The sequence below is a fragment of the Lepidochelys kempii genome, chromosome 16 (assembly GCF_965140265.1).
Source record: "Lepidochelys kempii isolate rLepKem1 chromosome 16, rLepKem1.hap2, whole genome shotgun sequence".
Lineage (NCBI taxonomy): Eukaryota > Metazoa > Chordata > Testudines > Cheloniidae > Lepidochelys > Lepidochelys kempii.
This window is the reverse complement of record NC_133271.1, coordinates 5,059,261-5,074,715: the sequence shown is the minus strand read 5'-3', so window position 1 is coordinate 5,074,715 and position 15,455 is coordinate 5,059,261. Positions and strand designations below refer to the sequence as shown.

General features: G+C 53.8%; 2 protein-coding genes across 5 annotated transcripts in view; one reads left to right on the top strand and one right to left on the bottom strand.

Annotated features, from left to right (window-relative positions):
* The window catches only part of NOXA1 (NADPH oxidase activator 1), a 58,955-nt gene extending 56,431 nt beyond the window's left edge, over nt 1-2,524 (top strand). Inside the window, exon 16 of the transcript XR_012155272.1 lies at nt 891-2,524. The gene's annotated coding sequence lies outside the window, so the exon portion shown is untranslated. The remainder of the gene's footprint in view (nt 1-890) is intronic.
* Nucleotides 1-15,455, bottom strand: part of LOC140899304 (ectonucleoside triphosphate diphosphohydrolase 8-like) — a 27,148-nt gene extending 11,693 nt beyond the window's left edge. The window contains exons 1-5 of one of the 4 annotated variants that reach the window (XM_073314589.1): nt 15,355-15,455; nt 4,255-4,386; nt 3,595-3,712; nt 1,321-1,471; nt 532-691 (exon numbers count right to left, since the gene is read on the bottom strand). In XM_073314589.1, coding sequence (XP_073170690.1) covers nt 532-691; nt 1,321-1,471; nt 3,595-3,712; nt 4,255-4,380 — 555 coding nt within the window. In that variant the 5' untranslated portion in view covers nt 4,381-4,386; nt 15,355-15,455. Of the gene's footprint in view, nt 1-531; nt 692-1,320; nt 2,369-3,594; nt 3,713-4,254; nt 4,390-15,354 lie in introns of those variants that run through there. The other 3 variants (XM_073314590.1, XM_073314591.1, XM_073314588.1) reach the window with 3 other exon arrangements.

Genomic DNA, 15,455 nt, shown 5'->3' with positions numbered 1-15,455 from the left:
CACAGATGTAAAGAGCAAACCTTCATTACTGCACTGGGCCGAGGGGGAGGCAATGCTAACAGGGTTCTGGGCTTCACTCAGGGGGCATTACCTTCCTCCAGTTATCTGGATAAGGCCTTCTGTTGCATGCATATGCCATGGCTTGGCATAGGACAGGGCCCCCCCTGAGTCCAAGCACCCCATGGATGCAATGCTGACGGCAGCAATAGCTATTTGAAGGTTTCCCTGTTGTGGAAAGACACCAGAGCTCTCTTACCAAATGAAACACAGAGCTTCCTTTGTGAGAGGTTTGCTCCCATGCCAGGGGTGTCAGGAAGCCAGCTTCCAGAGACCTGGATTCCCATGTAGTGTGGAAATTCCCAGCTGGAGCCAAGCTGGGACAACCCAGAAAAGGGAGCACGTCTGGGGTATGAGCTGGGCTGAGACGACCTGCCATGTTGGCTCCTCGTCCGACCCGTTTTCCCTAGAGAAGGAGCAGCCCAGCCAGCCAAGGTCACTCCCCAGCCCTTCCCCCTCTGTCCAGGCACTGACCTTGACGAGTGTCTCCAGCAGGTAGTTGATTGTGATCCAGCCAAAAGATCCTTCCTCATTCCCAGTGAGGATCCGAGCACCACGGAAATCTACAGGGTACTGCTGGATGGTCTTGGAGACCTCTGCAAAGACCAGGTCGGCTTTTGTGCTGTTCTGCTCCCTGCAAATGAGGAGGGGAGAGATTCCACTGGGCACAGCACAGCACGCATGGGGGCTGCAGTGGAGGAAGGATTGCCCCTAGCATGCGGCACTCCACTGTGGTTTCAAGGATACTGATGTTAATGTCTATAGCAAAACAGCTGGGATGCTCAGGAGAAGGGTGAGAACCCTCCTCCATCTGATTACATGTCTCTTCTCAGGAGGACAAGGGGAACACAGGGAAGGGCTGAAAGATCAACCAATCGTGTCACTGAGAATGGAGGGATCAGGGATGCCCTAACCATCTCCACTGAGCAGTGTTGGTTTGTACATGGATAAAGAGGTGAACGGTTAATCTATCAGCTAGCAGTAATGGCCACCTCCTACCTCACTGCCACTGCCATACCCTCCCCTTCTAGTTGTTGATCCCCCACTCTCCTCTCCTACGGCTGCTGGTTGCCCCACTGGCGGGGCCTCTGCCAGAACCACCCTGCATGGGCAGTAGGAGTTCCCAGTGCCCCTCCCCCATTCCCAGCTCCATTGTACTGGTTGGTGTGTATTTACTGTGGTCACTAGAGCACAGGCCCGTGTGTGGTGGGGAACCGGCCTTTCCCTGAGCGGAGCTGCCCTCCGCACAGTCGCTCCCGGTACCTCAGCAGCCGCATGCCTGCGGTAGCACCAAGGTAGGTGGGCGTTTCTCTCTGTTGCTCCACAGGGATGATCGTCATGGCCTTGTCCAGACAGGCCCTCAGGCTGGCTCCGGCATTAGCAGGGTTTTCAGCATAACTGGAGATCCCGGGTCCTGGAATAAAGCATCCCAGTGAGAGCCTGAGCTCAGCCGGGCCCCTGAGACAGGGTCTGGCAACGCTGCCAGGTCCTGGCCTCAGAGGCAGATTAGGGGTTTGTGGGGCCCTGGGCCAGAGCAAGTGGGGGCCCCTCCCCACCCCTTCTGCCTGCAGTCCACCCCCCCGGTTCCCCCCAGCACTCCTGCCAGGGAGCTGGGGCGGGGTGCGGGGGCTTCCCTTACTCCCAGGCAAAGTGCCAGGAGCACAGGCACAGCAGGGCAAGCCCCCATGCCCTGACCCGCTCCCCGGCAGGAGCGCCAGGTAGATGGGTTGGGGCATGGAGGCACCCATTTTTCTAGGGGACCCCAATTGGCCGGGGTCCCTGGACATGGGCCCTGTTGGCCCAATGGCTACCTGGTGCCCCGGGGCTGGAGAGCTCACAGCAAGGGTCAGACCCTGAAAATATTGGATTGTTCAGCATAATGGAGCTACCAAATGGAGCTGAACAGCCAGCAACAGCCTTGTCCCATCCAGTCATGGAGCTGAATCCAGCTCTGAGGTAACCAAGGCAGACGCATTATCTATGGGTGACACCAGGACTGAACATGCCCCATTCTCCCCAGAAGCTAAAGTGAGCCCAACAAGCTCTCCCATTGGCTGGCGAAGCTCTTGGCCGGTACCACTCTTCCCCAGGGATGGTCTTGCTGAGGCAGTTTTCAGAGCTGATCGGGCTGCAGGTCACACCATCTGAAAAAACCTCAGGTAGCCAGAAAGAGCACAAGGCAGAGCTCCCCACCTTGGAGGAGAGGGTGAAGCTAGGAGTGATTATCACGCTCATTAAATCTGCACATGATCTGTGCAATTGGCTGCATTGCCATCTGGCTCCAGTAAATGAATCCACTTGTTGGGGTGTCCTTGTTTGCATAAGGAGGAGAAAGGCAGGTGTTAGCTTTGCAGGGAAGAATGTACAGAGTAAATATGTGCAGGGGCACGAATAGTTGTGTTCATGACGTATGTGGCATGGCTGTTTGTTTGCCTCAATTAAAATCTCATTCTGTTTTGAGATTGTATTTCTGGGATTTCATCTCCATGAGAGTAGCTCAGCCCCTCCCACTGGCGAGGCTGGAGCTGGAATGGGTATGTCCATATTTATCTTCCCCAGATTCCAATGGACCAACAGTTCCACTAATCCAAGCTCACTCACGCCCACAGGACCTTTGCTTTGAGCTCACTTAAGTGATAACTTGGCTCCCTGTGGCCTTGGAGCCTTGTCTTTCATCCAGAGCTCTAAAGCAGAGGGATCTATGGGATCCCAGCAGTGCCTGCTGGGGCTTCATTCCAGGCTCACACATGCACTAGGCATGGTCCACGCTGATTTCAGCTAGTCAGTTACCGCAGAAGTGCTGGGCCAACACTCCCTGCACTGCTCTGCCCACCCCAAGGGTTCTGTTTTAATGCTGTTAAACTGTTAAAGACAAGCTTAGTGCTAAGCTTCCCAGTTGTCACTGTGCTGCCCCCCTCAGCCCTGTGCTGCAATACACCTCTCTGTCCCAGTCTTGCCCCACCCAGCTCTGCTTATACATCTCAGTCCTAACTAGCAGCAACTTCTGGGTCCTCACTCAGCTCTGCTAGTGCACCTCAGTTCTGACCCTCAGCTGCCCTGCTGGTCCACTTCTGGGTCTCCCCATCCCTGCTGTGCAAATGCCCCTCAACCTCGATCTGCAGCACCCCCTGCTAGCCCAGCCCTGGGCGTCTCGTGCCCAGATTGACCATTGTGTCAAAGCTGAACAGTGATTTTGGGATATGGACAAACATTGAGGGGCTGGGACTGAGAACCAGCAAACTCATTTCACTGGTAATCCAGCCCCATGTAAAGCCAGGCTATCCCAGTTAAGCGACTGTCATGCTGCCCTGCTTAATGTTGGGTCTGTGTGTGTGCAAATAACCTGTGGGTAAAGTCTTCCCTTTGCTCTAGGTTGTTCCCCCAATAAAGATGGCTTCTCCACTGTCACAGACTGAGCTCAGCAACCAATCACAGCCTTTCTTCCAAGCCAGCTCTCCCATTCTGCAGTACGCCCAGCACAGAGCCTAAGGGGAGGGCTCAGGGAGGAGAAACAGAGAAACATCTGACCACTCTGACCTTGCACAGTGCAGGCTTCGGCCTGGCTGACGATGCCGGTGCCATTCTCCTTATCCGCTGGCCATTGGTAGATGTAGAGAGCCGTGTGCGAGGAGCCGGCGTCAAACACCATCCCGTACTGAAGGAGGACCGGAAGGGGACATGGGGTCAGAGAGCACTTGCTGCTACAGACAGGTTTTGGGGATTTTCCAACTGTCCCCAGGGAGGCAGCCTGGAGGGGATAGCTGGGACCCAGCTTCACCTTGCAAGGTAATACAGGGAGCTGGTGGGGACTGGCAGGCAGTGGAAGTTCAGAGGCCAGGGGCAGAGACTAGCCAGTGGCAGCTGTGTAAAGACCCCCCAAGGAGCAGCATCAGGGATAAAAGCCAGTATGTCTGGCTGGCTCTGAAACCACAAGCCCCTGCTGCGTGAGCTAGCAGGGAAACCTCTGATGGTGCTTGGCGATGGGAAGATTTTGTCTCCTGTGAACCAGGCGCTATGGGCAGTGCTGTGCCGCCTTGTTGCCCAGAGTACTAGCCATGCCAGGCTATAGGGCTGTGTACAGGCGTCTCCCTCACCTCACTGGCAAACCCCGAACATGCCCAAACCTCCTGTAAAGGCCTGAGCCGAACTCTTGATGGGGCATTGGCTGGATACCTGAGCTACAGCCACAGGTCCTACCTTGGTGCCTGGAGGCAGGTAAACACCCTTCACGCCCACAGCCACCAGGATGAGAGCAATGGTGCCAGAAACAACAATGACTGCCAGGAGACACCCAACAGCAACTGCCTTGGGACTGCTTCCCATGGTGACCTGCTAGAACAAGGACCCCAGGTGAGATCAGTCACATCTTTAACCCCAGCACCAGCCCTGGCAGGTACCACAAGCCAGAGAACTTTTCAATCACCTTCCTATTTGTCTGATCACAGCTTTGTTGTTAATGTCTCAGGCCCATTGGGCAGAGGGACCAGCTCCATATGATGGGTCTTGTGAGGCTAACAGCCCCAGGTGGGCTTGAACGAGCTACCCTCAGCTCTCCAAAGCACTGGCTCTCCCTAGGATTCTCCAGGGGCCCCTTCGATCACAGTCTGCTGGCAGACACCCTCTTCCTCCCACTTCTCAGGCCGCAAGACGAGGAGCTTCACAGCCTGGCATTTCTAGGCCAATGTTTTCCCGCCCCCACTCCTGCTGCCCCATCACTTCCCCTCCCCCCACAGTCTGAACATTGCCGCTCACTTCCACTCTCTAAGTCAAGCAGGAACCCCAGACTACTGGGGCACTGGGTCTGAGCGACTGTCTGAGCCCTTTGGGATTCTCCATCCTTGTGCACCTGGCAGAATCAATTAATCAGAGCGGTGAGCAATGGAGGAGGCACGTTAGACCATCATGGCCAGGCCTTCCTCTTGGGGCCCATGTGGCACCTTCCCTAGAATGCTTTGTTCGCTCTAGATTGAAATGTTCCAAATGCAGGGCTGGTCTGGGAAGGGTCCGGTTCCTGCCTTACTGGAGTGGAAGAGGGATGTGAGCTAACCCACAGTTGGTCCCCTAGCCAGAGTGGGAAGGTGGCCCTATCTGTGTCCCTGAGTTACCCTCATGTACATACAGAGTGAAATCAAGAAGGGGATGCATGGCTGTAACTAGAAAGGTTTCAGAGTAACAGCCGTGTTAGTCTGTATTCGCAAAAAGAAAAGGAGTACTTGTGGCACCTTAGCGACTAACCAATTTATTTGAGCATAAGCCTACAGCTCACTTCATCAGATGCATACTGTGGAAAATACAGAAGATGTTTGTTTTTATACACACAAATCATGAAAAAATGGGTGTTTATCACTACAAAAGGTTTTCTCTCCCCCCACCCCACTCTCCTGCTGGGAATAGCTTATCTAAAGGGATCACTCTCCTTACAATGTGTATGATAATCAAGGTGGGCCATTTCCAGCACAAATCCAGGGTTTAACAAGAACTTCTGGGGGGGGGGGGGAGTAGGAAAACAAGGGGAAATAGGTTACTTTGCATAATGACTTAGCCACTCCCAGTCTCTATTCAAGCCTAAGTTAATTGTACCCAATTTGCAAATTGGATACAATTAACTTAGGCTTGAATAGAGACTGGGAGTGGCTAAGTCATTATGCAAGGTAACCTATTTCCCCTTGTTTTTTCCTCCCCCCCCCCACTGTTCCTCAGACGTTCTTGTTAAACCCTGGATTTGTGCTAGAAATGGCCCACCTTGATTATCATACACATTGTAAGGAGAGTGATCCCTTTAGATAAGCTATTCCCAGCAGGAGAGGGGGGGGGGGGGGAGAGAAAACCTTTTGTAGTGATAAACACCCATTTTTTCATGATTTGTGTGTATAAAAACAAACATCTTCTGTATTTTCCACAGTATGCATCTGATGAAGTGAGCTGTAGGCTTATGCTCAAATAAATTGGTTAGTCTCTAAGGTGCCACAAGTACTCCTTTTCTTTTTGTAACTAGAAAGGATCAAAGAGGAAGACAGTTAGGCCCATTCCCCCTTACACCTCCCAAGATAATCATCCTCCCTCCTTGAGGGTTCATGGCTCAGACAATTGCAGGTTGTCAGGACCTCATCCCCGATGCATCTCATTATTCACTCAAGCTATAAGCGCTGTAACAAGGCCAGAGCTGTGCTGCACAGCAGACCCTGGCAACCCCCAGAAGCATCACTAGACTCTGGTAAGGCTGCATAGCCCTTATCTGTCATGTACTCTGTTCATGTGTGGTCCAGTTCCCCGATGAATTCAGAGTAGTTAACCAAACACATTTGGTACATGTTACTGTACATAGTTATTGCAAAAGAACATGGACCAGTCCCAGAAACACATCCTGGCCACCTGTCCCAAAGAGCCATCCAGCACCAAAGGATAGTCTGAAAGCCACCAGGCTCAGTATACCCATGTCAATGAACTGTAGAAATGCTCACATTAATTGTGCACTAGAACATGTGTGACAACCTCAGGACCCAATCCCGCAGAGTGCTAAGAGCCCCCAGGAAATCTTACAGACCTGCACCTCCCACTGATTGCAAGAGGTGTTCAGCTCCTTCTAGGATCAGGACCTAAAATTCAGTGAGAAATCACAGCAGTAGACCCAGTGTGAGAAAATGACAGAGTCTTATTTTACCTGTGCAATGGCCTACCTGCCTAATACACGCAACAGCTGAGTAAAGACACTATGCTGTGCAACCTCCCCTCCCCCTCTGCCATCCAACCTACTGCGTAGGTTCTGCTTGGTCAGGAGTTGGGCTGGAATAAACAGAAACAGAAAAGTCAGCAAGCAGGATCCGTGGTTCTAAGGCATGTTGTCTAAGGCCACAGAACCCCTGTGTTCAGTTCCCAGCTGAACCACTGATTCCCTACATAACCTTGGCCAAGCTGCTTAATCCACTCTGTGCCTCTGTTTCCCCATCTGTACAATGGGGTTAATGCTCCCGATTGATGATGGCAAGGTGCTCTGATACTATGGTGATCGGAGGTCAGCCTTTTAAATCTAATACTGCCCAGCACCAGACACAACCATTGGAAATAGGTTCCATTAGTAGGAGTTCACAGTTGTTCCCCCTTGTTTTGTGGTTTCTGCACTTGCTGTTTACTGAACATACACAGCATTTCATTGCACAACAGGGCGTGAAGCACAGCGCATTTTGCTGTATTGTTTTGTTGGGGGCAGATGGCCTTAGAATATGTGAAATACAGTCGGTACAAGCGTTCTACGGTCAGGTTTTACTGTGTACTTCTTGGAAGAGAGGATGTCATTGGCCAAACTTTTCCATTGCATAGAGCTATAGAGTTTGGACGCTAAGGCCAGAAAGGACCATTGTGTTCAGAGCCTGAGCTCCTGCATAGCAGAGGGAGTGATCTGGCACACATGGAGCAAATAATCAAGCAATCAATTTGCAAACATCTAGAGGATAATAAAGTGAAAAGTAACAGTGAGCATGGATTTGTCAGGAACAATTTGACAGTGTGACAAGCCTTGTGGATGGGGGGAAGTGGTAGATGTGGTGTATCTTGACTTTAGTAAACCTTTTGTTATTGTCTCACATGACATTCTGATAAACAAACTAGGGAAACACAATCAAGATGGAGCTACTGTAAGGTGGGTGCAAAACTGGTTGGAAAATCGTTCCCAGAGAGTAGTTATCAGTGGTTCACATTCACAGTCATGCTGGAAGGGCATAACGAGTGGGGCACTACAGGGATCAGTTCTGGGTCCAGTTCTATCCAATATCTTCATCAATGATTTAGATAATGGCATAGAGAGTACACTTAGAAAGTTTGCAATGATACCAAGATGAGAGGGGTTGAAAGTGCCTTGGAGGATAGGATTAAAATTCAAAATGATCTGGACAAACTGGAGAAATGGTCTGAAGTAAATAGGATGAAATTCAATAAGGACAAATGCAAAGTACTCCACTTAGGAAGGAACAATCAGTCGCACACACAAAATAGGAAATGACTACCTGGGAAGAAAGAAAAGGAGGACTTGTGGCACCTTAGAGACTAACCAATTTATTTGAGCATAAGCTTTCGTGAGCTACAGCTCACTTCATCGGATGCATAAAGTACAGTCTTTCCACTGAATGCATCCGATGAAGTGAGCTGTAGCTCACAAAAGCTTATGCTGAAATAAATTGGTTAATCTCTAAGGTGCCACAAGTACTCCTTTTCTTTTTGCAAATACAGACTAACACGGCTGCTACTCTGAAACCTACCTAGGAAGGAGTACTGCAGAAAGGGATCTTGGGGTCATAGTGGACCACAAGCTAAATATGAGTCAACAGTGTAACACTGTTGCAAAAAAACCAAACATCATTCTGGGATGTTGTGACGATGTGACACAGCAGGGAGAGGGGAGTGTTGACCTGGGAATGTGCCCTGGGGGTGAGAGACCTGAGAGCCTGTAACCTGAGCCAGGAGGGGGAGGGGGAGGTAACACCTCTGCCCAGGAATGTGAACAGAGACTGCAGAAGGGAGCCTGCTGAGGGGGTTTAGTTTCAGTTTGGTGCTGGGTGGAGGAACGCAGGGAACCCCAGGGCTGGGTTCTGAGCTCCCTGCTTCCCCAAAAGGACTTGACTGAGGAGTCCTGGTTGTACCCACAACCTCTGTTTTGGACTGTGTTCCTGTTGTCCAATAAAACTTCTGTTTTACTGGCTGGCTGAGAGTCTCAGTGAATCCCAGGAAGAGGGGTGCAGGGCCTGGACTCCCCCACACTCCGTGACAACTGGTGGTAGCGGTGGGATGTACTGCACCCCGTGAACGGCGCTTCCTGCAGTAAGTGACTGGGGAACAGTAAAACGAAGGGGGATTGACGGGGACCAGGCATGCTGAAGATTCAGAGAGAGACGGTTTCGGGGGGCGGTTAACCCCTGGGAGTGTGTAACCAGAGAGAAGGACTTTTGCAGTAACAGGGTCCCCCGGGGGATTGCAGCAAGCGGTCCCAGGGGCGGAGGAGTCTGCAGCTTGACCCTGGCAAAGAGGGGTGACCTCAAGAAGGACTGGCACCCTAGGGGTTTTTCCTGGAAACCGTGGGAAGCTGCCCGGCCTGCGAGTGGCCAGCAGGGAGATGTACGCTAAACGCCTTAAGAGTGACCTGGTGGAGCTGTGCAGGCAGAGGGGGCTGCGCATTGGGAGGTCCACCAAGGAACAGCTGATTGCCCAGTTGGAGGAGAGGGATCGCTTGGATGACCCGATCCCTGTCCCTGAGGGAAGCCGCCCGGTGGACACAGTGTGGGCCCTGGGGCCTGAGTGGGCTGGGAGGGGTCAGACTGCTGCCAAGGACATCCCGAGACCCTTCCTACCTAGGCCTGGGGGAGGGGTTGGGGGAAGCCCAGCGAATACCGAGGGCACCCTGACCCCAGCAGCCAGCAGGGGATCCTCCCGGCGGAGCTCCCCATCCCTGGAGCGGATGCAGCTGGAATGGGAGAGGGAGATGAAAATGAGGGAGCTGGAGGATCATGAAAAACAACGTCAACCTGAGCAGGAGGAGAAGGAGAGGGAATGTCAGGAGAAGGAATGGGAACGTCAGGAGAAGGAGAGGCAACGTAGGCATGAGCAGGAGGAGAAGGAGAGGGAATGTCAGGAGAAGGAGAAACAAAGACAGCATGAACTGGAGCTGGCCAGGCTGAGGAGCAGTGGGGCCCTGGCTGCCATGAGTGCGGGGGGACCCAAGACTGCAAGGAGCTTTGATAAGTGCTTCCTGGCCCAGCGGAAGGAGGGGGAGGACATAGATAGCTTCCTGACTGCCTTTGAGAATGCCTGCGAGATGCACAGAGTTGACCCTGCAGACAGGTTCCAGTTTCTCACCGTCTTACTGGACCCCAAAGCCGTGGAGGTGTACAGCCGAATGACAGGGCCGCAGGCAGGGGACCACGAACTGTTCAACAGGCCCTGCTCCGTGAGTTTGGGCTGACTCCCGAGATGTATCGGAGAAGGTTCCGGAGTCAGCGTAAAATGCCTGAGGTCACCTACCTACAACTGGTCAACCGGATGCAGAGATATGCCCGGAAGTGGACAGCTGTGGCCCAAGCTAAAGAGGACCTGCTTGACCTAATCGTACTGGAGCAACTGTATGAACAGTGCCCATCCGACCTGAGGCTATGGTTGGTGGACAAAAAGCTAGAGAACGCAGGGCAGCTGGCCGACGAGTTTGCGAACAGTCGGTCAGGGGGTAGCCGGGAGGAGTCCCAAAAGAACAGCCCCCCCCCCGATGCAGAGAGAGAGAGTCACCAGGGGACCTCCCAGCGGGGAAATAGGGAGAACCCCCTCAAAAGGGGAACGCCTGGTGTCGGGCCCCTCCGACCCGCTCGAGGGGACCAACGTGACCTGAGCTGCTATCAATGTGGCCAGAGAGGCCACATACGGACCCAGTGCCCCAGGCTCAGGGACAGACTGAGCAGACCCAACCTACCCAGGGTTACCTGGGTAGGGACCCAGCTGGACGAGGGGCAGGCAGGGGGGCTGCCAGTTTACCACTTGCTTAGGAGGGAAGAGTACCCCTGGCCAGCTCTGCCAGAAGGCTGGATGCTCGGGACTCAGGGTGCTCGGTTTACAGAGTGGGCGCGGGGCTGTCCAGCCGGAGAGAGTACCTTGTACCCCTGGAGGTGGATGGAGGAAGGTCAGTGGATACTGGGATATGGGCGCAGAGGTGATGCTGGCCCGGCCCGAGGTGGTGGCCCCAGATTGGGTGGTGCCCAACACCTACCTGACACTGACGGGGGTGGGAGGGACCCCATTTAAGGTGCCCGTGGCAAGGGTGCACCTGAAATGGGGGGCCATCGAGGGCCCCAAGGATGTGGGGGTACACCACCATTTGCCCACTGAGGTTTTGATGGGGGAGACCTAGAGGACTGGCAAGCAAGCCCCAGACCGCCCTGGTTGTGACCTGTAGCCAGAGCCGGCAAGGGGCACTGCTCCCTGACCTCGGGGAGGGTACCGCACCAGAGGCACAGGACCCTACCCTGGTGGGGAGGGAGCGCCGAGGGGTACAGCTCAGAGTGGCTGTGGCCTCAGACCCGGCCAATGAGAGGGAACCGGGCCCCATCCCTTCCCCAGCCGCTGAGTTCCAGGCCGAGTTGAGGAAAGATCCCTCCTTGCGGAAGCTCAGTGACCTGGCCGACCTCAGGGTGGGACGGACCATGAGGAGAGGCTGCCAGGAGAGGTTCCTGTGGGAGAAGGGGTTCCTGTACCGAGAATGGGCTTCCCCAAGGGAAGTAGAATCCTGTGGGATCAGGAGGCAGCTGGTGGTCCCCCAGAAATATCGCCGCAAGCTCCTGTACCTGGCCCATGACATCCCCCTCGCAGGGCACCAGGGAATCCGGCGCACCCGGCAGAGGTTGCTACAGAACTTTTACTGGCCTGGGGTCTTTACCACGGTCTGGCAGTATTGCCGATCCTGTAACCCCTGTCAGAGGGTGGGGAAGGCCCGGGACAAAGGGAAAGCGGCTTTGAGACCTTTGCCCATCATAGAGGAGCCTTTCCAGAAGGTGGCCATGGACATAGTGGGACCTCTCAGCAAGACGACCTAGTCGGGGAAGAAATACATTCTGGTGGTGGTAGATTTTGCCACCCGCTACCCCGAGGCAGTGCCCTTAGCTTCCATTGAAGCAGACACCGTTGCAGATGTGCTCCTGACCATTTTCAGCCAAGTGGGGTTCCCCAAGGAAGTCTTGACAGACCAAGGCTCCAACTTCATGTCGGCCCTGCTCCGGTGCTTGTGGGAGAAATGTGGGGTCCGGCACAACTGGGCCTCAGCTTATCACCCCCAGTCCAATGGGCTGGTGGAGAGGTTCAATGGGACACTAAAGATGATGCTGAAAACCTTTATGCACCAGCACCCGCAGGATTGGGACAAGTACTTACCTCTCCTGCTGTTCGCGTACAGGGAGGTGCCCCAGGAGTCTACCGGATTTTCACCTTTCGAACTGTTATATGGAAGGAGGGTGAGGGGCCCCCTGGACCTGATGAGAGACGAGTGGGAGGGGAAGACCACTCCCGATGGAGAGTCAGTGGTGGAGTATGTCCTGATCTTCCGAGAGAGACTGGCTGAACTCATGGGCCTGGCCAGGGAGAATCTGGCCAGAGCCCAGAAGAAGCAGAAGGTCTGGTATGACCGCACGGCGCGGGCCCATGCCCACGCCACCGGGGATCCGGTGATGGTTCTCATCGCTATGAGAAAGAACAAACTACAGGCCTCCTGGAAGGGCCCTTTCAAGGTTGTCAAGCAGCTCAATGAGGTAAACTATGTGGTGGAGCTGTTTAATCGGGCACACCACCGCCAGGTGTACCATGTGAATATGATGAAGCCATATTATACCAGGGGGAATGTGATGTTGGCTATGTGTGGACATTGGGAGGAGCAGGGAGATGACCCTTTAGTAGATCTATTCCCTGGGACCAGAGCTGGTTCCCCCTTGGAAACAATTCCCCTCTCGGATAAGCTAACCCCTGCCCAGCAAGCTGAGGTCAGGGGGGTGCTGCATCCGTACCGACAGCTGTTTCCCAACCAGCCTGGACGCACTAATCTGACTGTCCACCGGGTGCAGACAGGGTCACACCCGCCGATAAGATGCTCCCCCTTCCGAGTCACAGGGAAAACTGCTCAGGACCTGGAAAGAGAGGTCCGGGGCATGCTGGTTTTGGAGGTGATCCAGCCATCTGCCAGCCCTTGGGCCTCGCCGGTGGTGCTGGTCCCCAAAAAGGATGGGTTGGTCCAGTTCTGTGTGGACTATTGGAAGCTCAATGCCATCACTGTATCTGATGCCTACCCCATGCCCAGGCCTGACGAGCTCCTAGACAAGCTGGGAGGAGCTCGGTACCTTACCACCATGGATCTTATGAAGGGCTACTGGCAAGTGCTGCTGGATGCAGATGCCTGGCTGAAATCGGCCTTTATCACCCCTCTGGGGCTCTATGAGTTCCTGACCCTGCCTTTCGGCCTCAAGGGAGCGTTGGCCACCTTCCAGCGCCTGGTGGATCAGCTACTGAGGGGGATGGAGAGTTTTGCCGTGGCTTATATTGATGACATCTGCGTCTTTAGTCAGACCTGGGAGGACCATGTGTCCCAGGTTAGACAAGTGCTGGACCGACTCCAGGGGGCTGGGCTGACTGTAAAAGTGGAGAAGTGCAAGGTGGGGATGGCTGAAGTATCTTACCTGGGCCATCGGGTGGGGAGCGGCCGCCTAAAGCCGGAACCAGCCAAGGTGGAGGTGATCAGAGACTGGCCCGCTCCCCACACCAAAAAGCAGGTCCAAGCTTTATTGGGATGGCAGGATACTACCGAAGCTTTGTGCCCCACTTTAGCACCATCGCCACCCCCATCACTGAGCTATGCAAGAAGGGGAAGCCAGACAAGGTGGTCTGGACCGAGCAGTGCCAGGAGGCTTTCCGGGCGATGAAGGAGGCTCTGGTCAGTGGCCCAGTTCTGGCAAACCCAGACTTTGACAAGCCCTTTGTGGTGTTCACCGACACCTCAGACACAGGACTGGGGGCGGTGTTAATGCAGGAGGATGAAAAGGGGGAGAGACACCCCATTGTGTACCTGAGCAAAAAGTTGCTACCCCGAGAACAACACTACGCAGCCATCAAGAAGGAGTGCCTGGCCATGGTGTGGGCCCTCAAGAAACTAGAGCCCTATCTCTTCGGGCGACACTTCACCGTGTACACCGACCACTCTCCCCTGACCTGGCTGCACCAGATGAAAGGAGCCAACGCCAAGCTCCTGAGATGGAGCCTGCTCCTACAGGATTACAACATGGACGTGGTCCACGTGAAGGGAAGTGCCAACCTGATAGCGGATGCGTTGTCCCAGAGAGGGGGCCCTGAACTTCCCTAGGTCACTGGTCACAGTGACCCCGCTCAGTTCAGTCTCGAAGGGGGGAGAGATGTGAGGATGTGACACAACAGGGAGGGGGGAGTGTTGACCTGGGAATGTGCCCTGGGGATGGGAGACCTGAGAGCCTGTAACCTGAGCCAGGAGGGGGAGGCCCAGGAATGTGAACAGAGGCTGCAGAAGGGAGCCTGCTGAGGGGGTTTAGTTTCAGTTTGGTGCTGGGTGGAGGAACGCAGGGAACCCCAGGGCTGGGGTCTGAGCTCCCTCCTCCCCCAGAAGGACTTGACTGAGGAGTCCTGGTTGTACCCACAACCTCTGTTTTGGACTGTGTTCCTGTTGTTCAATAAACCTTCTGTTTTACTGGCTGGCTGAGAGTCTCATTGAATCCCAGGAAGAGGGGTGCAGGGCCTGGACTTCCCCACACTCCGTGACAGATGTATTAGCAGGAGTGCCATCAACAAGAAGTAATTCTTCTGCTCTACTCCACGCTGAGTAGGCCTCAGCTGGAATATTTTGTCCAGTTCTGGATGCCACAATTCAGGAAAAGATGTGGACAAATTGGAGAAAGTCCGGAGAAGAGGAACAAAAATGATTAAAGGTCTAGAAAACACGACCTATGAGGGGAGATTGAAAAAATTGGGTTTGTTTAGTCTGGAGAAGAGAAGACTGAGAGGGGACATGGTAACCTTTTTCAAGTACTTAAAAGGTTGTTACAAGGAGGAAGGAGAAAAATTGTTCTCGTTAACCTCTGAGGCTAGGACAAGAAGCAATTGGCTTAAACTGCAGCAAGGGAGGTTTAGGTTGGACACTGGGAAAAACTTCCTACCTGTTAAGGTGGTGAAGCACTGGAATAAATTGCCTACGGAGGTTGTGGAATCTCCATCCTTGGAGATTTTTAAGAGCAGATTAAACAAACACCTGTCAGGGATGGTCTAGGTAATACTTAGTCCTGCTATGAGTGCAGGGGATGGGACTATATGACCTCTCGAGGTCCTCTCCAGTCCTACAAGTCTATGATTCTGTGATTTCTACTGGGGTCTTTTACTCAGCTGACTTGTCAGCCAAGCTCTTTCCTAGACTCTCCATCTCTCACAGCCTCCCTAAAGGCCACACTCTGCTCTCCGCCACACCCAGTGAAGGGGCTAGGGCTGTACTGGTTTGCACAGGGATGGCTGACCACACTTAATATTGCTAGCCCACCGACGATGCACAACAGGGAACAGAACACGCACTCTCCCTTAGCCGGGCTGGAGCTGTGGTGCTAACTGGAGAGCAAAGTCCCCAAGCTCAGACTCTGATATATACAGGAAGCAGGTTGGCTGGGTGAGAAGGGGAGGGTTGTACAGAGTCATTGTTCAGCCCAGAACTGCACTTTACAGGAACTTCCCAAGCTGCCAGACTCTGTAAGGAAACACCCTCCTGCACCTCACCTGTGCTGCCGACAAGGAGACCTTTGGGGTCACACCGTGGTGCTTCTCTCCTGTGCTTGCATTAGTCCACGCTCGTGGGAGCGCAGTGCCGTGTGCCTGGA